This window comes from Bubalus kerabau, chromosome 7 (genome assembly GCF_029407905.1).
Source record: "Bubalus kerabau isolate K-KA32 ecotype Philippines breed swamp buffalo chromosome 7, PCC_UOA_SB_1v2, whole genome shotgun sequence".
Classification (NCBI taxonomy): Eukaryota; Metazoa; Chordata; class Mammalia; order Artiodactyla; family Bovidae; genus Bubalus; species Bubalus kerabau.
The window spans coordinates 99,071,176-99,098,547 of NC_073630.1; the positions used below are offsets into that span (position 1 = coordinate 99,071,176).

The following is a 27,372-nucleotide window of genomic DNA, read 5'->3' on the forward strand; positions in this document are numbered from 1 at the left end:
GAGAAGCAGCTCCAACTTTGAGGTTTTGAAGGGCTTCCCCTGCTCCTCCCTCAGCGCATCCCTAGGCAGACCCCTGCCCAAGCCTCCCTCCCGAGACCCTGCATATGCTTGGTTGCTAAATGACTCTTCGCCCCGTTATCTCCTCACGGGATACATCTGTTGGGTGCCTTGCATCCTCAGCCCCGCTTTCATCTCTTCGTATCTCAGCACATTGTTTCCTCCAGTCCTTGTGCCAGGGTGGAAGGGAGCCATCCCGCCCGGCCTCGCTCTGGGATTGGCAGCGAATGAATGATTGGCAGCGGGCATCTCTGTCAGGGCTTTGGCATGCTGCGGAGTAGAAGCCCTGTGCTAATGAATGTCATCTACACCTACCAGATGTGCCACTGGGTGACATGCCAGATCTTTTACATAATGCCATTCTGCCGGACACGAGACAGCTGGGGAAGGGAGTGTCTTTTAATGCCTTGGGGTGGGAGTGAGCATGGCTTCTTCTTTTTTTTAATCCGGACTTCCCGCCACCACCCATACACCCAATCAGTTCCCCCTCACTGAGCTAAAACCTATGGCTGAGGGCATCTTCCTCAGAGACAGCCCGGAAGCAGGAGGGCTGGAGTTCGTTGGCTCTCTCCCGCATTCGTCGCCTTTCTTCTTCCTTGAGTTTCTTCTCCCCGCCCCCATCCAAATTTAGGACAGAGGATTTTTTAAGTTAAAGATATAAAAACATTGAAGCTGAAATACCAAAAAAAAAAAAAAAAAAAAAAAGGAGAGGGGAGAAATGACGTTCCCTATCCTCCGCGCCCCCCTCCACCCTACGCTAAAAGTGCAAGAATGCGCTCCCCCACCCCACCACCCCCTTCCTTTTCCACCGTCCACCGGAAACTAGATGGTATTTATCCCCAAGGATGGTATCTTGTCAGTGTCTGTCCCACCTTCTGGCTGAAAAAGTTCTCTGGAGTGATGTGGAGGTGTCCAAAAATCCACGCCGTGTGGAAGGGACTGTTTCCTGGAGTGGGATGGACAAGGTGGGAGGAAAGGGAAATGAGAAAACCACTTCTGATGGGCAGCGGGTGTGTGAGCGTGTAAGAGTGTTTTGGTCCCCACACCGCCCTCTCCCCCTCAGCTCTCCACCCCGCGAGGGGGAGGGACTGCCACGCGGGTGCCTCGCTCGTTCGCTAGAACTCCGGGTCGGGACTGCCCCGGGATTCAAGGGGGGCTCGAAAGGGGGCAGGCCTCTGATCCCCCTCCCCAGGGGCCAGACCCCCCTCCCGCACATTTCCCATCACATCCCCAGGCCTCCGCTCCCACGCCGCTCGGACCCCAGCCCCCCGCGCGCCCCGGGCCCAGTCGCCCGGCCCCTTTCCTGGCACCCGCACCCCCGCCCGCAGTCGAGGCTCCAGATGGCGGCTCCTCGCGCTCGGCTCGCGGCCCCCAGACGCCGCCCGGCAGCAGCCGCCGGTCGCTCCCTCCCTCCCAGCTGCTGCGGCTGCGGAGACGGCGACTGCTCGGCAAGGAGGGCGGGTTCCTCCGCCGGATCGGCTTGGGGTAGGAGCCGGGCCGCCGAGGGGCGCGCCGGGGCTGTGCCCGCGGGGAAGGAGCCCCGCAGGCCCCAGGTGAGGAGCGCGCGGGGTAGAGCGCGGGAGGGGAGGGAGCCTGCCCGCCACCCTGACACCCTCACAACGCCTCCGTCTCCCGACTTCCCTCCGTCGCACCACCTCCCGGTCCCCGGCGCCGCGGGCCGAGCCGGCGCGGGACCCCAGCACCCGCGGGACCGCGGAGGTGAGCGCCGCGCAGCCGCCAGGAGGGGGCGCCCAGCACCCCGGAGCCCCTGCCCGAGGGCGGATTCCGTCCGGACATCCCGCCCCAGCCCTTGTGGAAGGCTGTCCCGGCCCGAGAGGTGCCCCCTTCTGCCGGAGAGCGGTAATGCCCACCAACTGCGACCACCCGCTTCCTCACTTTTCTCCACTCTTCTCTCTCGCTTCCTATTTGCCTTTTTTCTCCCTTCTCGCTTGCCAGGTTCCCTTCCGTCTCCCCGCCTGCGCATCCTGGACCTTTCCTCTCCTTTCCCGGTCCCTTCACCCGCGCGGTCAGGGTTTGTCCGCCTCCTGGGGCGATGGGAAGGGGGGTGTATTTACTGCCTAGGCGCTAGCTCCCCTCCGCAGGTGCATCCTGGTGGGTCCCCCGAAAGCAGCTCTGAGAATGGCGGTTCGAAAGGGTTGAGATCTCCCTCTTCCTGACTTGGGTCCGTTGACTCACTTGGGGAGGAGAGTGATGCGTTTAGGAGCAGTGCTTCCCCTGAACACGGACTTCGGAATTCTCTTTACTGGACGAATGTGTGAAGTTCAGCGGCCTGGCACTGAGCTCTTTTCTCGCACCCTAGAGTCAGGACCCTTCGAGGGCATTTTCCCGTATAGAAAGCCCGATAAGACTTTAAAGTCCGCCTCCCCGGACAGTCCTCCCTGCGGTCTTCCATAGAAATTGTGTCGGTATCAGGGTAGAGGGGGGAAGGCGCTAAAAGGTGCTCAGAAGGCGCCTGGCGTCCCCTCTAATTCCCCCAGGGCTTGCGCGCTTGCCCACAGGCCCCCTGCTGGTCCCTGCGCGCGACCGTCTGGCATTAGACCTCCCGAGAGTGCGTCCCGTAAGCTCCCAGTACAAATCCCCTCGGAAATATTAATCACAACCACCAGAAAATGCAAAATGTGTGCCCGCGCCGTGTCTGCCTTTTAATCCCGAACGTAATTCTGCAAGGCAGCATCAGACAGGGGCTCTATTAATCCCTTACACGAGCAAATGCAATCTCTGACCTACTAGACTTGTTTTCCTGCAATTTCACGAAGAGTTGGCCTCGCTTCGCCAGAGGAATACCCAAAGACAGACAGAAAACCGTGAGAGACTGGCGACGCGACACAGCATCGCAATAATGGGGGTGCATGTCAGTCCGGAGGTGCTCCTGCCGTAGAGTGGGATCGCCGGCCCGGAGCCCTGAAATTCCTGTAGAGGCGGTTGCGGAGTGGGCCGGTGTGGGGAAGGTCGAGTGAGCTAAGCGGCAGGCGTCCGGGGGGGTTGGAGCCCAGAGGAAATCCCGTTCTCCTTCCTCCGAAGCCTTCGGACACAAGTGACCTCCTCTGGGGCTAACCCGTGGCAACGGCGCTAGGGCAGGCAGAGGGGGTCAGCTCGCTAGACGGAGGGGGTCAAGGTTTCAGCCCCTGAGGCCTGTTCCTCACACTTGAGATGTCCCTCTCCACCCTTCTGTCGTTCAATCAATCACGTTTCCCGTCTCCCGTTTTATTCAAAACCGTCTTCTAGTTCCCTCATAATCGTAATTTGCACCATTGCTTTTTATCTTTGATTAATTAGGAAATCGAAAAAGATAATGGAGGGTCGGGCCAATAAATTAGCCTCAGGAGCCGACTGACGGACGTCTGGGACTGCTGTGTGGGTGGGCACCGTCCGCGGAGGCGGTTGCGGGGCGGGGGTGGCTATGGCGCCGGTCGGACAGGAAGGGGTTAAGCGAAGGCGCGCGGTGCCTGCAGATAGGAGAGACCCGCTCGGAAACCTGCCCAGTGGGCGCGAGGAAAGACTTCTCCCGAGTGCACAGTCGCCAGTGATGTTTAGCTTTTCCTGTTTGGGTCTAGAGAGAGAGAGAGGACAAGACTGGGATAGGGTGAGGGCGGGACTCCCAAATTCTTCCAAAGACGCCTCTTTTCTAGCGGCAGAATTTGGTGTTTTCAGGTTGGGGGTCTATTTCTTCCGGAGATGGAAACTTAGATTTACTCTTGCATCCTTTCCTTCCCTCTCCATTTGCCTACTGGTCTGAAAGAGGGTGAGAGGAAGGGAAGAAGCAAGGGAAGGAGAGAGAGAAAGAGATTGAGAGATTCTGTTATTAAGATCAAATCAGTCACTCCCTGGCCCCAGAGCAAAGCTCCTCACGTGGAGCTGTTCCCGGCCCTCTCCCAGGCACCCGGCGGGTTCCGGATTCTTCTTTTCGCCCTCCGCGAAATCGATCACGCCTCCCAGACGGCTGAAGGGGGGCACTTTGCCACTCTTCACAGCTTCGTCCCAGCCTCTTTAGCTTTCAATTGAAAACCAATTAAAGGTTTCTATAAATCTGTTAGTTCCCCTTTTATCTGGAGACCCCTGATGCATGCGATATTGCCCTTTAGATGCCTCTTCCGTGTTTTGTTTTACAATTGTTGTATCAATATAATGCCGCCTTTCTTCTCCTGTCTCTATAGATACAGATACACAAGGCAAACCAAAGCTATTCAGTCTCCTCATTTGTCCAGCAGCCTAACAGTGGTGCCCTTTCTCTGCTGCTGCTCTCCCTGCTTCTGGAGCAGCAGTTATGGTAGAAGCAGATGGCTACTGATTGGGGGAGCTTTGTGGCTCTAATACTGAATACTTTATGGAAAAGGACTTTAGCATGCTTCGTTGGGCAGAGGAACAAGGGGATGAGATTTATGGCCAGGAAAAATAAATCTTTTCTAAGTTGCAGCTCCTTCTCACCAGTTGTTGCCTTTGCCCTGGAATGGGGTTGGTGGGGTGGGGGCAGTGAAACACTGAGGATATGGTTTTATTTCATTTCATTCTCCTTTCTATTCCAATGCTTTTTAGTCAAGGTCTTAGAGGAGAGCAGAGGAAGAGCCAGAAGTTTATGAAATACCTTAGATTGCTGTTGCTGCATCAGTATTTTCTGCCCTTAAGAATAAAGCAGAAGGGTATGGACTTGAATGCTGTTTGGGGCCATGTTTCCCCTGATGGATTGTTAGTTCCCGGTACAGCATTATCCTCCATTATCCTATTATCTATGGAGAACAAAAAAAACATATCAGTAATCCCATCTGAAAAATCAGAGGACCCTGGTATTGAGAGGATGAGGCAAGTGATAAAGCATATGGTGATACAGGTGTGCTTTCCTCCTCTGAAAGGGTCTGAGCCTTAAAGACGACTAAGGGATGCCTATGAATGTAAGCTCCTGGGCTCTAAATTGAATTTTTTAAGCTTTGGAAAATATATAGATCCCATCCCTCCATTAAAGGCCTCATTCACCCCTAAGATATTTCACCCCTGTATCTTCCCCTCCCAGAAGCCAAAAACAGAATGTCACACAGAAATGCTCTTAACATGCCTACTGGCAGCCAGGTGCAGAGAGATGGAGGCCAACCCCAATTCTGGGTCTCCTATTCCATTCCCAACAGACCCTTTGTCTCAATATTCAAAATGCCATTCTCTATTCAAGACACATTTGTTGAGCATTTTCCATGTTCTAAGTTCCTCTTCCCTGCCTTTCCTATTCTTTTACTTTGTCCCTAGAAACTAAAGAGGAAGAGCCAGAAGGAAAGGCATGTAGCTTTCAGAAGTGTCACCTAATTTACTGCCACAAGCTGCCTCTTCCCGGTGGTGTGCACTACCACTCAACATGGCCACATGCACCTTTACATTGTTTCTTTCTGAAGAAGATAAAAAGATTAGGAGAACTAAGATTTAAAAACTGTATTTACCCAGCATTTCAAAGGCAGACACTGAGATGCTTTAAATAATTAACTGTTTAGGCTCTTACCATGTGCTAGACTAAATGCCCCCAACAGGCTTATCACCTTTAATTCTTACAACCCTTTGAGTTAAGGATTATCAACCCTAGTTCACAGATCCCCTTCCTTCACAGGAAACAGGAGAACAGAGAAGCTAACCCAAGCAACTGGGCCAGCTGGGTTCTGAACCCAGGCTTGCTTTTACAATAGTCAAAGTGACTCTGAGACCAATGGTGTTTCTGCTATTTTCCAAACTAGGAAATTAGACCTCAGAGAAGTTAAGTGTGTGCTCAAAGTCACACAGATAGTAGACTGCAGACTCGGGGTTCAAATCTAAGTGTTTAGGATCCCAACTTTTGGTCCAATGGTTCCAGGACCCTTCAGAAGAAAGAGCCCACACTGACCTCTGCTACCTGTCCCTGCCCAGGCAGGAGGGTTCATGAGATGTAGGCCTGGGGCAAAGGCACTGCGACTGCAGAGGCCCGAAAGCAGCAGGGACCGGGCGGGGCAAGGAGGCTTTGCCCCAAGCCCTGGCCTGGGACTAGGGGGCGCCGTGCAGCCCACAAGGCCCCGCGCAGACCGCGTGTGGACGTCGGGGGCGGGGCTAGGGTGCGACCACGTGGCTGAGGCCCGGCTGTAGTGCAGGTCCGGCTGCTATAAACGCTACCGTGTGTAGGGGAGGTCCAGGAATGCCCACCCGGTCTCAGGGCCACCTGCTCCTGAGCCCCACGGTCGCGCCTCAGCCCTTTGTGGAAGAGAAAGGGCCGCGGGGCTCCCAGGCCCTGAGTCCCGGTCGGGGCCGGCGGCCGGGGCTTCAGGTTCTTCTGCCCCGCCCGGCTCTGGCATTCTGGCCACGGCACTTGAGTCGGTCAGCGCTGAGTTCCCAGGCTCATCACCCCACGGGGTCGCGCTGCCCGGACTTGCTCGTGTTTCCAACGTGCGACGCTGCCAGGTCTAAAGAAAAGACTCAGGCCGGAATGAGGGATAGAAGTCCAATCTCCCAGGATCCCGGCCGAAAAACCGCTCGTTCTACCGTAAAGTCTGTGTTTGGGCCCTTGGGGATCCCTGAACACCTGGACACATCCCTCATACCTTCTTACTTTATCCTCCAGGACTTCCTTCCTGTTAGAAACATCGAGAAATCCTCAGCCTTCACTGAGTGGCTTTGAAAGCGGGGGCACAGTACAATTCTTAAATTTTCTGAAAGGGAAGCCAAGGCAGTGTTACTATCAGTAAGAGTAGCCAGCACTGAAATAGGTGTTTAATGTGTGTTAGGCATTTTTCTCTGCGCTTGCTAAATATCAACTCAGCCCTCACAGTAACTTCATAAAAAGAGCTGTCTTTATTACCCTTGGTTCACAGAAGAAGGCCTAAAGCACGGACGGGTTAAATTCCTGCCACGCGTCAGGGGCCAGGATTCGAACAGAAGTAGATAGTTGCTCTGATAGAGTCCTGGCCTAAACTTGAGTTGTTGGTGGCCCTTCTCGGGTCAGTTCTCTAGATGTCTGAAAAGAACGTTCCTTTATGAAGGCATTGAGACCTCTCTGGGACGGCCAAGGCTGAAATGAAACTAACTCCGGCTCTTGGAAGTAATCCCTTACCATCTGCTCAGCAACTGGCTTTCCAAAGCGCGCTTGCCCTGGTTTCCTCACTGAGTCCTCGCCGCGACCCCGGAGGCAGCTCTGGCCAGCCTTAGTTTGCCCGAGGAGAAAATCCAAGGCTGGGAGAGGTCACGGGCAGCTCAGCTAGTAAAAGATCTGAAAAAGGGGATGGGGATGCCGTGTGAGGACCGCCCAGAGGGGCGTGTGGGAGTGGGGGGAGCTGCGGTACCCAAAAGCCCAGCGCTCCTGAAGCCTTACCACAGGGAAACTAGCCGCTTAGCAGGAGGCCAGAGTTGGAGCTAATTCCATGGAGGCGGTAGGAGACTGGAGGACGCGGAACACTTGGAGGGGAGGGGGCTTAACTGCACTTCCTCCCACCTTAGGCCGGGGTGTGTCTGTCCCCGCACTGGGAGCGCTGCGTGTCTTCTTCTTGCTCAATGTGGCCGGCTTGCTAGCGCTGCTTCTGAAAGAGTAACCCTCCACTGAAAGCTTGTCTGGTTCTGCCCAGTGTCACTCCAAATGGGATGGGAGTGTTGTCTGCCCTCTGTGTACTGTCCGGGTAATGCTCTCTTTGGGTCCATCGTGAGGAGACCTCCTTAGCCCACCAAGTGCATCTCTGTCATTCGGCTTTCTCTGCATTCGTAGCTCTGTTCCCCTTTACTGAGACCTGCAGACTGCTGCGGAGAATCCAGATAATCAAGAATTGTCTCAGGCTAGCAAACATTTCCCTGCCTAGCCTTGAGGCCCAAATGTCTGGTCTAACTCAGCTGTGAGTGGCTTTAGGGATAGAAAAACTAATTGAGTCCCCCAGATAAGAAATGGAACTGGCTGCACTTTCAGAGCATTGACTTTCCCCAGGACATTTTCACAAGTTCAGAAGCTCCTTGGAAACTTCCTAGTACGTCAGTCAGGTAAACTGACTCTAGAATGTAGATGCACCTGATTACATATACTAGATACTTGAGTGATATATATAAAACACATTCTTCAGAACTCTATTGTTTTGCTTCTCTGGGAGCAATTGCTTTCCTGTATGATGTCACATATTTTCTCAAAACCATCTTACATGAAAACATGCAACAAGAAGTGACTACTTTGTAGACAAGCAGCCAAGAAAAATCTCTCCTTTCCCCTCGCCCCCCCCCCCCCCCCACACACACATATACATGACCATGTCTGATCAGGTATAAAACTGTTCAGACAGAATTGGATTCTAGGTCTTCAGGAAACTCAACATTCAGATCTTTAAATTCAGTGTATTTATTCTTCTTAGGAATTTGTGAATTTTTTTTTCACAATTCTGGATAGTATTTATTTTAAAGTATGGGTTTTCTTTAAAACTCTAGAGGACATTATGAATTATATCTTGGTTACCTTTATATTACATCACCAGAAGACTAGCAAATCAATGTGGAAGTTGGCTTTTCAGTAAGAAAGTATTATACAAGAGAACAAATACAAGTTTCAGTTCCCCTGCCTATCATTTCTGCCACTTTGTAATGTATATGCAATATTGCTTATAGTAGTGATGATATTACTATTGTTCGTGACCTACACTGATCATTTTTTAGTGCTGATGAAAAAAGCTCTAGGCCTTCCATCTACTATTTTGGGAGACATTCCCCCTGTGGTGCTAGATTAATACCCCAGATTAAATTATGAAATACATGCAACTCATTTGAAATCATGAAAGATAATTTTCACTCAAACAATCCAATTTGCAAGATGACCAGGGAAGCAGTTTGTGTATGAGGACATAGTTTGTGAAAAAATTAAACTATTTCCAAGGCTCTAACAAAGTAATGTGAGTCGTCCCTGTTGTGGTGAGTGATGGATATCTATTGCCCCTATCCTTTTCATTCTTTTTCTTTTTTGCCTCCCTTTTTGTTAGAGAAAATCAGATGTCTCCTCAGGCTTCAGAAAAGTATGCCATGGACAGATTCTTAGCTAGAAAGTCCTGGGTGTGCATGCATTCTGACAAGACCCCCTTCCCAGGAGAGGAATGTTATATGCTGCTCAAAGGTTAGCTGTGATCAGGTGCCAGGGAGTCAAATCTGCCTAGTATGAACCCACTATTTCAGTAAGCATCTCTTTTAACCTAGGGGTCAAACTGGAGTCTTGTCTCTTGAGGCTCCTGCATTGGTAAGGTGGATTCTTTGCCAACTGCACCACCTGGGAAGCCTAAAATAAAGGGGAAGAGAGGTAGAAGTCAGGTGCTGAGTATTGGGATAATTCCCTTGTCTTGGCTGTGTAAAGAAATTTGATGTAGAGCCTCTCAACTTGGTGGCATTCCTAAGGCCTAGAGTCAGTCTTCTCAAAATCTGATGATCCCTCCAATCTGACACTGCTGGACACCCCTTGGTCCCCTATCTGTCTGGAAACCCTGACCCAGAGGATAAGGAGGGGCTGACTATGGCCCTGTCTACATTTTCTTCCTCCTACCCTACTCCACCTTGGAGAAGGAAATGGCCACCCATTCCAGTATTCTTGCCTGGAAAATCCCATGGACAGAGGAATCTGGTGAGTGGCTACAGTCCATGGAGTTGCAAAAGAGTCTGACACTACTTAGCAGGTAAACAACAACCCTACTCCATCTACTAAGGTATATTCAAGGACCGTATGTATGATTCTGGGGAGGACTTTGTAACCTGAGGATTAGACGGAATATTCCTTGCTAGATCTCTAGATAGTCACCTGGGAGGGGTATAAAATCTGGGAGAATGCAGGGGGCCAGGATACTGGATAGTAGATCTGATTCACAGGTTACAGTCACACAGGTGAGCATGAGGCATTCAATTCATATAGTGGCTGCCTTCAGGATCACCACAGTTTCCTTGCTCTGCTGGAAGTCATTTTCAGAAGCCCTTAAGCCAGCTGACTACAATTTAGATCCAGGAGAGAAAGTGAATTGCACAAAGGCTATCCATCTCTAAGCTGAACTCCAACAGAAGGAAGGGCAAATGGAACTTGAGATCCCTCAGAGAGAAGGTTTTACAGCTGTAATGATGATTGCAGTTGTAGCAACAGGATTAAGAACAGTTACCATCTATTGAGAAAGAGGAAGAGCCAAAGAGAGAAAAATGTGAGTGAGGAGTAATGATCCCTGCAGTTGGAAGCTGGAGTCCCTCTTCACAGGCTACAAAATTATCCATCCTTTGAGTCTCTGGCTGTCCTAGAATGAGCCTAGGAAACATTAATTCATTTATAACCTATTGAATCTGCTGTAACCCTTGGTGAGGAACAGACCCAGACTAATTTTGCCATGAATATTTATATAAAGCAAAGTGCCCCCTCCCCATTCCTGTAAACCTTTATCCAGTTCAGCTAATTGCCTCTTCTTGCCTCTAACTTATCCCTTAGAAAGTTCTTTATCCTCCTTGGTAAGGCTAGGGCAGTGCAGTACCCCTCCATGAAATTCCATAATCTGTCCCCCCCAATCTCCCCATAGCTCCTTCCAGATACCTCCCTGTAGGAAACTAATAAGTTTAGGAAAAAGTCTCCACCATCTATCTGCTTCTTTGGCATCATCTTGTCTTCCAGTGTGAAAATATATAATATTATATACCTATATATTTCAAACTAAGTCTTTGCTGGTGTAGTGATTTGGAGATATGATTGGAGGGAGATGAGCCAGGACTTGGAAAGGGAGAGAGAAAGAAAAATAATGTGTTTCATTCTTATAAAGTAATAATCCTTCTGAGTGAGTTATTCTTGCAGACTTTACCTGCCTCCTATCACACAAGTTGAGATATTTGAGGCCCTCTTTCTCTACCCTGGGAGGAAAAAGGACATTTCCATTGTAACACTCTCAAGTATCAGATTTCCTTTCTTACCCTTTCTCCACCCTCTCACTTAGGTCATAAAAGGCACCATCTCAGGAATCATTCATCAACCTCTCTCCAGCCTTCTCTTCCAAAACAATACTGCAGTTGTCTACACATGTATTTTCTGCCATAACTCCAAGAAGACTTGTTAAAGTGGAGCAAGGCAAATACCCTCACTCTTACTGCCATCCCTCTAATAAGTTAATTGGAAATAAAATCCGAAGGAAGAGAGCTCTAAATATATGCATAAACCCATTGTTCCATGTGAATTAGATAAAAAGTATTGACCGAGATATATTTTTATAGTATTGTTTGAGGCTGAATAAATGCCTCAACCCTTCATTTAGTATCAGTGAATTCCAGTAAGTAATAATTCAGGATGATTTCAAAGTGGTTTATGCACTATTTTAGCCCATAGATTTCTAGAGAAATTAAAGTAAGTTGTAGATTTTCTTTACCTCCAATTAACAGTTTTCACTTAGGTCACTTATACTACCTAGCAAAATATGCTTTACTTAAAATACTAGAAAACCCTCAAAATAGGAATTTCAAACTTACTCTTACCTATATTTGTGGGGTTTGTTGTTGTTGTGTGATCCATCTAATACATAAGACAAAGAGTTGGTTGGATTCATAAAATGTAGGAATTTTTTTTAATTTGGGGACTTTTATCTAAAATCAGTAGGGGAAATCTAATTAGGGGGCAAGATAAGTGAGATTGAGAGAATCAGATGGCTGATTCTCAATACATCTCTCTCCTCTTTGATGTGTAGAATCTTAGTTATTTTCTAGCCTGACATTTGGAAAGCCAAGCTCCCTCACCCCCAATTTCAGTGCCAAAAACATTTATTATTTTATACAGATTGGAGTCTAGGTTTCAGTACCTCAAAGAAGACATAGTCCAAATGCCCTTTATATTTAAGAAAGGAAAGGCCAGGGAAAAGAAAAATGCTTTCTGCCATTTAGATTCTAAGGTTTTCCAGAATGCTTTTATTCTGGGGTAGATCTTTTTATACTTACAATATGTAAGATTTTTTTTAAAGTGGTTTGCATGGACAGATGACTTTTCCTGGGAAAAGCAAACTTCCTATTCTCTTAAAAAACAAACAAAAACAGTAAAAGAAGGCCCTGAGGAGTGTTTTGTTCTACAGTTTGGGAATTAAGTTTGAAAACACTGCACTCCCCCACCCCAATTCCCCATCCCTTGCCACCTCCCCCTGCCCCCCCCCCCCACATTTTTGCTGTAGTTTCTTAGGGACCACAACCCTCTTATGGCTACTTCTTTATCTTAATATGCTGTTGTTTACACCTTCTTCCTTCTCTGAATTCACTTAAGTGAATTCTAAAACACTGCAAGTTATTTTTCAGATGTTTGAGATAATTCTTTTGACATTTCTAATCCCATCACCCTTTCTTTAAACAAGTGATGAGGGATGCTTGTGTGTGTGTGTGTGTGTGTGTGTGTGTGTGAATGAGATGAGGGGAATAATGAATGGAGCATCCAATTATAAGCCAAATGGTGACTTTGGCTTATAACTTTGCAGATTTTTATATAGACACATATGAAAACTCTCAGCATTAAGCCTTGGTCATTACATGAGTTGCCCTTAGCCAAACTATTTTAAAGTGTGGACAAGTATAAGAGAAAAGATACGTTCAGATGGAAGGCAACTGCAGTTTGAGGTTTCTTTGAAAAGTTGATAACTAACCTGAAAATTAAGGGCGAATTCTCCCTTTACTTTCTAGTATATGGAGATTTTGCAACTTTTCTTTCTTCAAGTCAGCTTAGGCAATGGGCCCTGTCTAATCAGAAGGATTCCGAATTTATGTGTGGGGGGCAGGGAGCGGGAGAGGGGGGAGCGCGGCGGCTGGCCAGGGCTGGATGAAAAGAGAGGGGAGGAGCGGGGGTGACAGGAAAACTCAGTGGGAAATTCCTCGCACTGTTTTTTAATTTCTCCTCTGCAGAATTCTTTCCAGGCCTCCTAGTACTGTGGGAGCCAGGGGTAAAGATGCTCCGTGCCTGGTTGCTTCACTGGGTTCCGGAGGGAGGTCTCAGAGCATCAAAGCACACACCTTTTCCTTTTAAGCTGCTCTTCGCCAACCCCCAATCCACTTACCTTGTTTGAACACAGGATACAAACTAGGCTGTCTCAAGTTCTGGCCACTTTAACTGGCTACTCGTCCGATTTATCCTAAAGCTAATGGATTGCCCTCTTCAATGTAGTGGTGGTGTGGGTGGGGCTGAAGGAGTAGGACTGTCTATACCACTCAAAAAGTCTTTCTTCCCTTAGGAGCAGAGAGAGTTGAATGTCGAAAAAGAACCCCGAGATCCCCCAGCGAAAATGTGTGGCGGAATCCTGCAGAAGGAGTCGACTTTCAGGGTGTTAAAGACTTCCAGTCATTAGCATCAGCTGCTGCACTAAAGGGGCAAGCCAGCGCCTCTAAGTGGCTTAGCGCACAAACGAGGCTCCCGAGACGGCCTCGGCCACTCCATCCACTCTTCCACCACCTGCTGGACGTGAAAAGCTCTCCGGAGCCCACCTCGGTAATAATTTTTACTTTTAACTCACCTTCCCCACCCCCGGGGGTCTTAGAATACCGGCCTCCCCTGGCAGGGGACCCCCTTGGGGACTAGGCGGAACGCGCCAGGCTGAGGGCGGAAGCGCAGAAGAGCTTGCGTCTCCCAATCTGGGTTTTCTTTCCCACCCGTCTCCTCCTCAGCCCTTCTCCCGCCCGGTACTTGTGTACTGGGACCAAAAGACCCCTGTAAATCCCCTTCGGAGGGCTGGCGGCGTCTCTACTCCATCCCTCTTACCCAACACCGTGTTCAAGGAAGGACTGAGCCAAGTTTTCACCAAAGCGCATCCTTTTTGAGTCTTGCTCCTAAGGGCTTGGTAGTGTGAGCGCTCCTGGAGAGCGCTGGTGAGGGTTTGTCAACCCCCTGGGCAACTAGCTGCGCGTATCAGCTGCGGCTGGAGGGGCTAATCCACAATCCCCCTTTCCCCTCCAGAAAACTCAGACTCGGGGGAAATGCGCGCGGGGTCCTTGCTCGCTCTGAGTGAACAACCGTTTGCCAGGGGTTCTCCAAGTGCCAAGAGAAACGGGGAAAGGCCCTCTCCAGGTCTTTTTGGTACTTCCCTTTCCGACCCCCAAGCTGATCACCCCCCCAACCAGAGGGCCCAGGCTTTGGGAGGAGTTGAGCCGGGCCGAGCTCCGAGAGGCGTTGCCACATGGGGAAAGAGCTCAGGGGCTGCGTGGGGCGCGGGCAGGCCGGCGAGACAGCTTCCAGGCAGGCGGCGCCGCCGGAGGGAGCGCCCAGCCCAGCAAAGAGTTAAAGGGAGGGGACGTGGGCTGTCACGCGTCATTGGGCAGATTATGTGCAGCAAACAAAAAGTGTGTGTCTGCGTGCCAGTCAGTCACTGCATCGGGCCCATCTGTACAACTCTCTCTTCTCTCTCCTCTCCCTACTCTCCCTGGTTTTTCTCTCTGCGTCTCTCCATCTCTCCTCCCTTTAGGCAGAGCCTACTTGACAGCAACACCAACACCTCTCGACATGGAAATACACTGATACAATAGGCAAAAGAAACACTCGTCTGCATCTCCCGGTTCCAGGTGGCCTTATTAGGGCGGTTTGATCCTGACCTTATTCCTGGTAAGTCTTTTTGCCTTGATGGGGGTGGGGGAGGCGGGGGGAGGAAGACAGGTTTGGTGGGATGAGTGGAGAATTCTGTCCTCCGTCTTCTCATTATCCAGAAGAGGGGGAGGAAATAATTGTGGAGGGGCTTGCTACTGCCAACAGGGTTATACAAAGGGAGGGGCGGGTGGAGAGCACTTTGCCCAAGAAAAAGCCAGAGACTGGGGCGCGCGCGGCCGCCAGACAATGCCTGCCTACGGGGGAGGGCGAGCGGTCGGCAGCAGCGACGGCTTTCGGCGAGCCGGGCCGGCTCTGGGAAGATGCTCCGGGCGGCTGGGAACCCGGGCCTAGCGGAGGATGCAGAGCTGCGAAAGGCTGGGCGGCGAAAGCGACCGCCCGCGGGCGGCAGAGCCCAGGCTCTCTCCCAGCGCTTATTGTGAGCGGCGGGAGGCTCGTGGCGGCCGCCGCGGCGACGCGAACCCCTATTAGCGCGGCGTAGCGAGGAGCTTTTCACCGTATTGTTAGGTAGGACTGCATTTTAATGACTGCGTCCCTGCTGTTGCCCGAAGTGACGGGGCGACCTCTTGGCACAATGAGCCGTTTGTGTGAAAGAGACTTTTAAATGGAAGAGAAAAATTGGGGCATAAAACGCTGAATTGAGGAAACTGAAAAGGAGAGAATATAATTCCGTTGAAAAGGAGGTTCTGAGAGATGCTGAGAGATTTCAAAAAATGTATTTAAATGTGCAGTTGGAGATCAAAAAGGCTACCTTGGGTGGGGTAAAATGCCCAGAGGTAAATGCTGTAGAATAATAAAGGGAGTTTCTACTTTACGGATATTTTCTCTGATTCCTCTCTGGCAGATACAGCCCATACTTGATATTTGGAGGAGATAGCAGAATGAATGGAAAAGAGGCTGACCAAAGTTTCCTGCTCTGTTAGATGGAAAAGGGGGGGAAAGCACTACCTTCTAATGACATTTGCAAGATTAACTGGTTAATAGACATTAAGATAAAAATGGACATTACCAATATTGTTCCAGAAAGAACAGCTTCTTAGGAAAAGAATTGGGTTTCCCTTTCCTGCTACTTAAATTGTACAAAATATACTTAAATATCTGCCAATAGCAACATTATTGAGGAAAAATCAACTTGGAGGAATCTTCTAATCAGTCAGCGAAAGTGAACAATGCAATTAGTTCAAAGCTGCTTTAAATTTTACATATGTTTTGTTTGTTTTTTTGACAATAAGTCTTGTAGTGGGGCGGGGGGGGGGGGGAGGGTGTCCAATGGCAAAGGAAGGAAAATGTGTCTTTATGACAGCTTAATAATAAGAGAGCCCACCACCGGGGCATTACTTTCTGAATTGCTGCAGATTAAACAGCTGGAGAGCCTACTGAGGTCTACTCAAGCGGGGCTGCCCCCTCTTGCCCAGACAAGGTCCGATCTAGGGGAGCGAACATTCACCAGTCATTACACACGCAGTATTTCAGACAGGGGACACTTCAGTCCTGCTCTGTACCTGCTCACTTCATGAGGCACATGCGACTCTACCCACCCCCTTGTATAACAAGGTAACTGGGATTCACCCTCATCCATAAATAAGCATGTCGAGAAGAAAATAATTACCTCTGCTTGCTGCTTTTAATTAAAGCCTCGGAGGGACAGTGTTGGATTATGGTAATGAGCAGACACACGTCCCCTCTTGTAGGCTGCAGAGAAAGGTTAGCTGACACGGAATCAGTGGCCCTGACACTCCACTTGAAATCCATTCGCCATGCTCCGCTGTCTCTGCCTGCTCACTAGTGCTGCTCCCCTCTTTGGAAGAAAAATAAGATAAAAACCAGCTCCCGGACACCCAACTCAATACACAAGAGTAAAAGAGAGGAGCTTTCCCCTAAAGGTTAGAAGTTTCTTTCCATCTAGAAAGTCTATAGGCTAGCAAAAAAAAATCCTTTTGTTCTCCACTTCTCTCCCCCTCCCCCCCAATCCTGTCTCATCCTCCCCCAAGGTAAGTCAGAAAACATTTCCTCTTTCCTAGCCCCGCTTGTCTTTCTTTCTAGCAGTCAGTCCACTCTGAGCTCCCCCATCACAATTCTCTTTACATTTTTAAAGGAAAAGAAAGTACTCTTCCTTGGCATCTTTGTCATATGCCAGATTTAATCTGCCATCGGCTTTATTTTTGAAATAAGATCGATGCAAAAACCAAGCAAATTCAAGAAAAATCTGTCTAGTAGTCAGAACATTCTGCCTGGATTCAGAAAGGCAAAAGGAGGAATGTAAATTCGCTTCAACTGTCCTATGTATCTGTCTCCAGTGATGGAGGATTCAGGCATCCAGCGAGGCATCTGGGAGGGAGATGCCAAGGCTGTCCAGCAGTGTCTGACAGATATTTTTACCAGCGTTTACACCACCTGCGACATCCCTGAGAATGCTATATTTGGTCCCTGCGTCCTGAGCCATACTTCCCTGTACGACAGCATAGCTTTCATAGCTCTCAAGTCCACAGACAAGAGAACGGTCCCTTATATCTTCCGGGTAAGTCTTGGTTTATGTTCTGTAGGATATGAGGGTAATATCCTCTTAAAAACAGACTAAGAATCATTCTAATAACAAACTGAGACAGGTTCTACATATAGAAAATGCAGTGATACATGCAATTCTATTTTACACACCAGAAATGAGAAAAGGAAAATTAAACTCCAGAGTATTGTCAACTGATTTTCGGGAATAAGTGACAAAATTAGATTTTGAATGCCTGATGTATCTAAATCAATGCCTGGATTCTGGGCTTTCCTGAAGATGAACACCACTTCCTTAACTCTGTGGGAAATTTCACTAGGATTGAGGCTATTTGCAGGCTAAGTATTTCCTATAAGTACTTTTCTGTAAATATTAGGTACACTCACCTTCCAATCCCAGAGGCCTTCTGTTCCCTGGAATATTACTCTTTCTGGTTAAGCTAGCTAGTGTCTAGAGTTTGTATTTAAATAAAAGTGTTGGTGTTTTGACAATACAACATCATTCCAGCCATATGTTTGAGTGTGAAAAGTCCTGTCACTTCCTATTCTTTCTTTACAAAGAACCATTAGTTGTTTAAGCCAAAATAAGGAAGATGAGCAAAAGTCACAAAATAATTTCTAAAATCTAAGTTTGCTTTTCACTTCTAAAACAGACAAAATTCCACATACTTTTGCAATGTGAGATAATCTAGAAATCAGTTCTCAAGAGCTTAGCACTAATTTGAATTGTAAAAAAAAATTTGCTAATTTGGTATTCATCCAATATATAAAAAGACAGGACTTTTCTGGTGGTCCAGTGGTTAAGGCTCCGCCCTTTCAAAACAGGGACACAGGTTTGATCCCTAGTCTGGCAACTAAGACCCCACTGCCCCTTTGGCTAAAACACACACACACACACACACACACACACACACACAAGCCTGACGACTTAAATAATCTGTATAATTAATGCAACTTGCCAGGGATGTTATCTTGCCTGCCAGCTGCAAACATGAGGATGGGTATTAAGTCGGGTCAAGTTTTTGGAAGCTTGATCTCAGATAATAATTCTTAGAGAAATAATAACAGCGGAAATGGCCCTGGCTCCTTTGACTTCATTCCCTCACAAGAGTCTCCCTCCCTCATTCCCTTCCTTCTTGTATTCTTTGTTTTCTCTAAACTGTAGGTAGACACTTCAGCGGCTAATGGTTCCTCGGAAGGTCTCATGTGGCTGCGTCTGGTCCAATCAGCCAGAGATAAAGAAGAGCAGAACCTTGAAGCCTATATTAAAAACGGACAGCTGTTTTACCGCTCTCTCCGCAGGATTGCCAAAGATGAGGAGTTACTAGTTTGGTACGGGAAAGAACTGACCGAGTTACTCTTGCTCTGCCCCTCTAGATCCCACAGCAAAATGAATGGTAGGTTGGCTCAAGACCTGCGTCCGGGCCCTTAGCTAGCGGAGGGGCGGAGGGTGGGGAGCGGCGGGGTCACTCTGGCGCCTGGGCGAGCCTTCCCTCCCTTGGGGTTCCTTGTAGAGAGCTTCTGAGATATAGTCTGGGGTGAAGCTGGGACAGCTAGGTGAGGATGAATCGGGACACGCTAGGCTTAATTCCTGCACTCTCCTCAAATCTGGAGGGAAAGTTAGACCAGGTCTTGTCCGATGTTCTTGTTTTCAGGGACTCAGACCCTGAGAGGTCAAAGAGGATTTGTGGAGGGGGTGATGGCAAACTGGCCTAGAGACGATGCTGAGTAATCATGTGTGTGTGTGTGTGTGCTGTTTGCTCACTAAGCAGGGTCGTCCCCTTACACATGCCTGGAGTGCAGCCAACGTTTCCAGTTTGAGTTCCCCTATGTAGCGCATCTGCGCTTCCGCTGCCCCAAGAGACTTCACGGCACTGATCTGAGCCCCCGAGAGGAGCAAGGCGGCGGCGTGGGTACCAAGGATCACGGAGGCGGCGGCGGCGGTGGCAAGGACCAACAGCAGTCGCAGGAGGCACCCTTGGGTCCTGGCCCGAAGTTCTGCAAAGCCGGTCCGGTCCACCACTACCCGGCCCCCTCCCCCGAGAGCGGTAACCCGCCGGCGGCTGGTGGCGGCAGCGGCGCGAAGCCGTCCACGGACTTTCACAACCTGGCGCGGGAGCTGGAGAACTCCGGGGGCGCCAGCAGCTGCTCCCCGGTGCGGAGCCTCGGCGGCGGCAGCGGCCACCAGGAGGCGGAGCTGAGTCCCGACGGCAACGCCGCGGGCATGGGCAAAGGGAAGAGGAAGTTCCCGGAGGAGGCGACCGAGGGCGGCGGCGCGGGCCTGGTGGGGGGCCGGGGCCGCTTCGCCGAGCGGGCCCTGCCCGCCTCCAAGGAGGACCTGGTGTGCACGCCGCAGCAGTACCGCAACTCGGGCAGCTACTTCAGCCTGGAGGAGAACGGCCGCCTCTTCGCGCCTCCCAGTCCCGAGACGGGAGAGGCGAAGCGCAGCGCCTTCGTGGAGGTGAAGAAGGCGGCCCGGGCGGCCGGGGGGCCGGAGGAGGCGGCCGCCGACGGCGGGGGCGCGGCCGCCGAGGAGCAGGACGCGGGCAGCGGCGGCGGCTCCTCTTCCACGCCTGTGGCCGCGTCCCCGGCCGGCACCGAGAAGCTGCTGGCCCCGCGGCCTGGGGGCGCGCTGCCAGGCCGACTGGAGGGCGGCAGCCCGGCGCGGGGCAGCGCCTTCACCTCGGTGCCGCAGCTGGGCGGTGCGGGCGGCGGCGGCGCGGGCGGCGGCGCGGGCGCTGGGGGCGGCGCGGGCGGGGCGGGCGGGGGCCAGGGCGCAGCGGCTGACGAGCGCAAGAGCGCCTTCTCGCAGCCGGCGCGCTCCTTCTCGCAGCTGTCCCCGCTGGTGCTGGGCCAGAAGCTAGGCGCTCTCGAGCCTTGCCACCCCGGCGACGGGGTGGGCCACACCAGACTGTACCCCGCCGCCTCCGACCCCCTGGCCGTGAAGCTCCAGGGAGCGGCGGAGCTGAACGGAGGTTGCGGGGCCCTGCCGAACGGCGGCGGCGGCGGCGGGCTGCCCAAGCAGAGCCCGTTCCTCTATGCCACCGCCTTCTGGCCCAAGAGCTCCGCCGCCGCGGCGGCTGCAGCGGCGGCGGCTGCGGGGCCCCTGCAGTTGCAGCTGCCGTCGGCGCTCACGCTGCTGCCGCCCTCGTTCACCTCGCTGTGTCTGCCCGCGCAGAACTGGTGCGCCAAGTGCAATGCCTCCTTCCGCATGACCTCCGACCTAGTGTACCACATGAGGTCGCATCACAAAAAGGAGTACGCCATGGAGCCCTTGGTGAAGCGGAGGCGGGAGGAGAAACTCAAGTGCCCCATTTGCAACGAGTCCTTCAGGGAGCGCCACCACCTCTCCAGGCACATGACCTCGCATAATTGACACGGAAAGGACCTCCGCTTTCCGCGCGCGCGCACGCACAGTCAAACCACCTGGAGGAACAAACATGCGAGGACATCCACCACCTCATTGTGACTGAAAACATCACACCCGGAGACACTCACACACACATAGGCACACACACGTGGTCTCCTGCAACCCTTACATCCAGATGTTTACCTGTGACCTACACCACACACACACACACACACACACACACACACACACACGAGACAGGATGGTGGATTTTTGATCGGGTGGGTTGTTTGAAGGGTTTTCTTTTGAATGCACGCATTTTCACTTTCCCAAAAGCAAAGGTACATTTTTTAAAATGTCATATATTGCAACATATTGATGCATTTGTCATACGTTTCTACTTAAATTATTAAGCACTTACGGTTTAGATGTAATAATTATATGTAAGGGCAAAATTTATTTTAGATATAAAGTAAAGGAGGAGGGTGAGATGCTTCCTGCGTTTCTTGATTACAGTTTGTGTTCTTACAAAAATAAGCAAAACAAATAAAAAGGAGGTAACCATTCAGTTTAAGTTTCCAGGGGGAAGTGCATGTATCATGAAATGATTATGGACTTCAATGAAGAATGTCATCATTATGTAAATATGTATTTTCTTTTAATACAAAGTGTAATTTTGTGCCAGTGAAATGGAGTCTGAATAGTTATGTGTTTCTTTTATCCCTGGAAAGATTTATTAAACTTTATAGATTATCTGGGTATGTTGGATGCTTTGACAATAAATGACTATTTTCCTCAAAGCAATTATTGGGAAAGTGTTTTAAAATGTTTTTTGTAGCTAAAGGCTACACTTTTGAGTGCGTGCTCAGTTGCTTAGTAGTGTCTGACTCTTTCCAACCCTATGGTTCCTCTGTCCATGGGATTATACTCTGAGTAGATACCATGTATTTTCATTGAGCCCCTGAAAAGAAGAAACTGCAAAAGAGAGGAATGATAAACCCTGCCCTACTTGTATTATTTACTCTAAGCCAATTTTGAGCCTAAAAGTGAGAACACAAGGTGATTATTACTTGGGAAATCTTTATCTGGAAAGTGTTGCACTTCTTGATCAAAGCACAAATCATTTAAACTAAGATGCCTGCCATGAAGCTAACCAGTGTCTGGGATGTCAACATTCTTTTCAGCAGCAGGATAAGTAGCATCTTCACAAGTGGCCAAAAGACAAACGATTTTCAGACCTGGATCAGGGACAACAGGTGAAAAGCCCACTTTTGGTTCTTACTAGTGATGCTTGCATGGAGGGGTATCTTGTGCTCTAGAACCCTTTGGCTTTCTGTCATTAGTCATTAAGAGACCCTTGGGAGAGTTTCTCCAGAAACTAAGGTGAAATGACCATGGTAGTCTATGTATTGCAAGGCCCTCTAAAGTTCTGAATAGCTGCACAGCCTCTGGAAAAAACTAGCCCTGAAGTATTACAATACAGACCTAATAAATTTCCTCTTCTCCCTGCCCTTCGTCTTATGAAAAATCCCTCTGTACTCTTCATATATTGATAATAGTTCTTAAATAGTGTATGTATGTAAGTGTATGTGGTATGTAGAAATCAGTAGATCAAAACCAAATGGTCCTTTAAGTCTCAGGGTAGCATGCACTTAATCCATGGGCATCTTCAGAGTAGTCATTCTACAGATGCTCTAGTAACCAATACTACACTGGTTTATGTATATCAGAGGAGGTGTTCCTTCCCATTTTTAATTCCTTCATGTCTTGCCAACCCTCCCCTATGTCAGAAGGAGAGTATTTGTGAAAAGTTCTGAAATGGGAGACTTGTACAAGGTCTTATTGCAGACCTTCAATGGCCTTCCCTAAAAGGATTTTAAAGACTTCATTATCTTAAGGGGACTACATAGCAAGTTACAATTAGGTAAACAGAGACTAGGGGTAGGGCAGAGATGGATCCATAGTGTGACCACTGAGATGGGTGAAAAAATAGGTTGACTTCTTAAGATTACCCAAGTACTTTTTGTGCTACATTTCTTTGAGACCTGCTCTCAGTTTTTCCTAAGCAACAGTCTGATTATCTGAAACACTAATCCCCAGCAAGATGTGATGAGAAGAACAGTCCAAAATTCCTGTTCTGTTTCTGCTCTGCATGATTAGTAGGACTTGCATCATTATTGTTGGTATCATTACTTTATCTGCATTTTGCTTTTCTTATCTGTGCAATGAGTGATACAGGTTCTGCTATCTTTAAAGTACTTTTAGCACTGGGGAGTTGCTTTTTCTAACAGGCTAATCAGGCTCCAATTAAATCTAAAGAAGACTTTCTAGAGAAAAAAGCAAGATTGGTTTGGAGCAAATTTGATGGCAAGAAATCAGAAAGATATTTGGGAACAAATAGAAGGTGGACCTCAAAGATCCTTAAATCACAACGCTCAAGAGACTGACCAAATTATCCATGCCTAGAACACTAGTGAATTCCTAGATCAAAAGTTTCTTAAAAACAAGCCAACCAACCACCAAGTCAACCAATCAAGGTTGCCTGGGGCCTAACTTTAAAAACAAAAACCCAATAACAAACACAAACCTTGAATGCACCTTCATTTCTATCCCACCCTTCCAGAATCTTCCTTTCACTATGGTGGCTAGATTACCTGTTGGGTAGTCAAAGGTGAACTCAAATCTAAAGAAACAGTAAGTAAATACTGCTTCTTGAAAAGGACTTCTCCATAGTCTAAGGCTGCCGTCTATGGGCTCACACAGAGTCTGACACAACTGAAGCGACTTAGCAGCAGTAGCAGCAGCATAGTCTAGAATCTTTTTTTTTTTTTTTTAAGGATACGTGTAGACACTTTGGAGCTTCTCCTGTGTTTTCTTTTGTATGGTAATTAAACACTCACTCAGGAAGAAAACTGAACCTTGACTGAGCCAATGCCCAGGCGATCAGGTAGCTGTGTGAGTGGCAGACACTTTAGGGCTGGGCAGTTTTGCTGAACAATCTACCTAGGAGACGTTTTTTGGGCGGGAAGCAGTAGGGGAAGGATGCCCAAAGCTAGTTTTGCCTTCAGCCAAGGCAAACTGAGAAATGTTTTAATGTTGCATTTTCAAGCGTTTGGATGTATCAACTTTCTCGGATGAGAGTTTCTAAAATTCCATAATCCCACCCATCTGCCAAGCTAGCTGAGGTTGCCGGCTGAAGCCATTGGCGTAAATGTCTACACACAGCTGCGGGGGAAACAAGGTCATAGGGTCATGCAGGCTTGGAGTAGGCTGGTGCCATGAAGTCCAGGCAGGTGGCCTGCGCTCCGAGTGCCTGCCAGGTCCTACGGACTGGGGAAAAGGCAACTCAAGCGGCTGCCGCACGAGCATTTGCTGTGTCCCCAGTCAAGGGCAGATTGCTTGGAAATGACCCGGCTCCTAGTGTCTGGAATCTCCGAGCGCGCTCTCTGCGTGGATCGCGAACCCCTCTCGTCTTCTGGCGTTTGTGAGTAGGAGGGGAACGCGTCTATTTCCCAAGATGAGTTTACAGGGTGTAGCCGAATCTCACCGGCGTGCGGGAACCGGAGGGCTGGGGAAAGAATGCACGCGCATCTCTGCACCAGTTCTCAGGCACTGGGGAGCCAAAACTGAAACCGGACCCACCGGGGATAGTTCCCAGGGTCCTGGGCCTGAGTCCTGGGCCCACTTCTACGCTCTGCGGCTCTCTGAGGCCCAGACTACCAGTGTAGCCGTCACACCGGCGCGCCAGCCAACATAGACGTGTCGCCGCCGCCTGGCGCGGCGGTGGGAATGGAGGGAGTGGGTCCAACAGGGTTGAGCCTTTCCCCCTCACACCCGCGTCTGAACCTCTGTGTAGCACCCGCTTCTTGTCTTCTATTAAGTTTACCCTCCCTGCAGCTTGTCTCTTAGTGAGCATCATCCCAGCGCCGAAACCTGGAACACCCGGGACCACCCGTACCCAGAAAACGACTGGGAAGAGCAACCTCTCCTCCCGGATTCCGAGGACCCCGAAAGCGGCCTCGCCCCGTGAGTCAGGGGTTTCTCCACGCACTATCGGCCCAGACTCCGCTCCACCAACCAGGCCGGTGCAGCTGGCTCGAGTGGAAGAGTCCACGATTGGAGTGCCGGGCCAGGTGCGCTTGGCAAGGCACACGCGTCCGAGTCCGAAGCCTTCAGCGCTCTGCAGTGCGGAGACAGGGCACATAAGGGAACCACCAAGGACCCAGCGAGGGACAGCAGGCAAGCGCGACGGCCAAGGATCCGCCCTGAGCTTTTAGATTTTCCTTCCTCCCCACGCCCCTTACCTTCGCCCAATCCCGTGTGCTGGAATCGGTTTCGCTCATTCTTTGATATCTCCCGTTTTCCCTTCCCTCCACCCCTCCATCACTTTCACACTCTATTCCGTCTCTTAAGTACTTCTGGAGATTTGAGATCATTCCTCGAGTTTTATTAGGAAACCTCCCCCGCCGGATGATTCTCAACCATTCAGGCAACCGACTCCTAAGCTGGTTGCCCCAGCCCAAGGGGAGACTGCTTAGTCGATTTGATTGAATGAGCCTTAAGGACTACTGCACACCCTACCTTGCTCATCAAAGAGATGAGCAAATGCCAGTCCCCGCCCCCCCTCCCCCCCCCCCCCCGGCAAAACAGACACTCCCTCCGCCCCCATATACGAACAAACACTCATGTGTGTCACCTCCCGAAAAATTCCTCCTAGGAGAGGAAGCAGTCAGTCTGATGTTCTTCTGTCCTTATACTGATGTGCTTGTGTCTTTGCTTTGAAATGCTGTCTTTCCTTGAAGGTGCGAAAGTAGCTCCAAGGGATGGAGAAAATTAAGCCTGCCCGGAAGCTGAACTGGGAATAGAATGAGGAGCTGGCCTACCTCCTTTTCCTCTTCTAAATGCGTTTTGGCTGACAGGTGGGCCAGGAGCCTAGAATATTGAGGCAGAATGCCTGCTGACTGTGACCGGCCTAGGTGGGCAGAAGGGGTGTTCTCAGCCTCTCGGCTTCACAGATCCTATTCCTAAGGCAAATTTTACTTTTTTTAAAAACTTTAAATTGGACTTAAAACTTTTAGAAACATAGCTATTCTCCAGAGCAAGAGGATGAAGAAACTAAAGAGAAAGTTCTTTTAAATTTTTATTTTTTAAAACTCTCTAGGGCCAACAAAGGTCCGTCTAGTCAAAGCTATGGTTTTCCCAGTAGTCATGTATGGATGTGAGAGTTGGACTATAAAGAAATCTGAGTGCTGAAGAATTGATGCTTTTGAACTGTGGTGTTGGAGAAGACTCTTAAGAGCCCCTTGGACTGCAAGGAGATCCACCCAGTCCTAAAGGAGATCAGTCCTAGGTGTTCACTGGAAGGACTGATGCTGAAGCTGAAACTCCAATACTTCGGCCACTTGATGTGAAGAACTGACTCATCTGAAAAGACCCTGATGCTGGAAAAGATTGAAGGAGGGAGGAGAAGGGGACAACTGAGGAAGAGATGGTTGTATGGCATCACCGACTCAATGGACATGAGTTTGAGTAAACTCCAGGAGTCGGTGATGGACAGGGAGGCCTGGCGTGCTGCAGTCCATGGGGTCACAAAGATTTGGACACAACTGAGCAACTGAACTGAACTAAACTGAGGGTTAGAGATCTGGTAAGCTGTTCTACTTGAATAGCTAATCTGGTTATAATTGTTATTTACATATGCCTTTTCAGGGATTCTCAGGTGCCACTAGTGGTAAAGAACCCACCTACCAATGCAGGAGACATAAGAGGTGTGGGTTCAATCCCTGGGTCTGGAAGATCCCTTGAAGGAGGGAATGGCAACCCACTCCAGTATTCTTGCCTGAGAATCCTATGGACAGAGGAGCCTGCAGGGCTACAGTTCATAGGGCCGCAGAGAGTCAGACATGACTAAAGCAACTTAGCACGCACGTGTGCATCTGTTGTCAAGTTGTGTGTATGTACTAGAATGTATGTGTGTACATGTTTGCACACATAATATATATTTACACTTATATATGTATATATTATGTACACACGTGTATTATATATACAAATGTACATATCCATTCTAGTACACACGTAGACACAGAACTGGTAGACACTATTCTAAGTACTTTTCACATATTGACTTGGTATAATTCTCACAACCTACCCAGGAAGAAGCCTAGTAAGGATTCTACTCCATCAAGTTTTAAAACTGTGTGGTTGGTATGACTGTCATCTAGGAACAGAAAGCTGAGATTCAATACCATAAAGTAATGGAAAGAATAGTGCCTCCTAAGTCAGAAAGCTTGCTTGGAGTTCTGTGGCCTTTCCATCTATGCATCTCAGTTTACTTGAGCTTGTGAATAATTCTACCTGTGAGCTTATCATATAGATGTGTCTTGAAAAGCAAATAAAATCATTCATGTAGAAGCTTTTCATACTATCACACACGATAGACTTCCCAGTTGGAGAAAGAAATTAGCCTCAACTTATCTTCCTCAGATGGTCAGGAACTTCTATAAGAAATCCTCAGGTACCTTCCTCTATAACAAGTCTTTTGTGGCCTTGACTTTCTTTAATGATCTTTGTTCATTTGTAAGCAGAGGTGGGAGTAACAGCTGGTTTGGTTTTGTGGATGTGTATTTAACTACTCAATGTTTCTTCCTATGTCCTAAAATTACAGAAGGGTCACTGGAAAAATATTCAAGAAGTAAAATCAAGCAAGCTTACAGATCCATCCAGGGGTATGTAGTTTTAATTGTCTTAGCCAGAATAATCTTAAATGGTAAGTACAGTATGTTCCCAGTACTTAAAAGTTACGTGTAAGCAAAACACCAGGAGTGAAAATGGCTGTAAGAGGAGGGCTAGTTATCATTTCCCTTGCTGTAGAAAAGATGAACAAAACGCAGAACAGTAGCCCATTTCTCTTCCT

At 49.2% G+C, this 27,372-nt stretch overlaps 1 protein-coding gene across 5 annotated transcripts; it reads left to right on the forward strand.

Moving 5' to 3' along the window:
* Positions 1-1,520: 1,520 nt before the first annotated feature.
* PRDM8 (PR/SET domain 8) lies at positions 1,521-21,258 on the forward strand. 5 transcript variants are annotated; one of them, XM_055588896.1, is made up of 6 exons: positions 1,521-1,610; positions 13,245-13,498; positions 14,469-14,605; positions 16,903-17,123; positions 18,273-18,504; positions 18,880-21,258. In XM_055588896.1, exons 4-6 carry the CDS (start codon positions 16,905-16,907, stop codon positions 20,481-20,483), a joined length of 2,055 nt encoding a protein of 684 aa, XP_055444871.1. In that variant the 5' UTR covers positions 1,521-1,610; positions 13,245-13,498; positions 14,469-14,605; positions 16,903-16,904; the 3' UTR covers positions 20,484-21,258. The 5 variants fall into 5 exon arrangements, with proteins under 5 accessions (XP_055444871.1, XP_055444873.1, XP_055444872.1 ...); XM_055588898.1 differs by lacking the exon at positions 1,521-1,610 and adding an exon at positions 10,106-10,211; XM_055588897.1 differs by lacking the exon at positions 1,521-1,610 and adding an exon at positions 12,792-12,956.
* Positions 21,259-27,372: the final 6,114 nt, after the last annotated feature.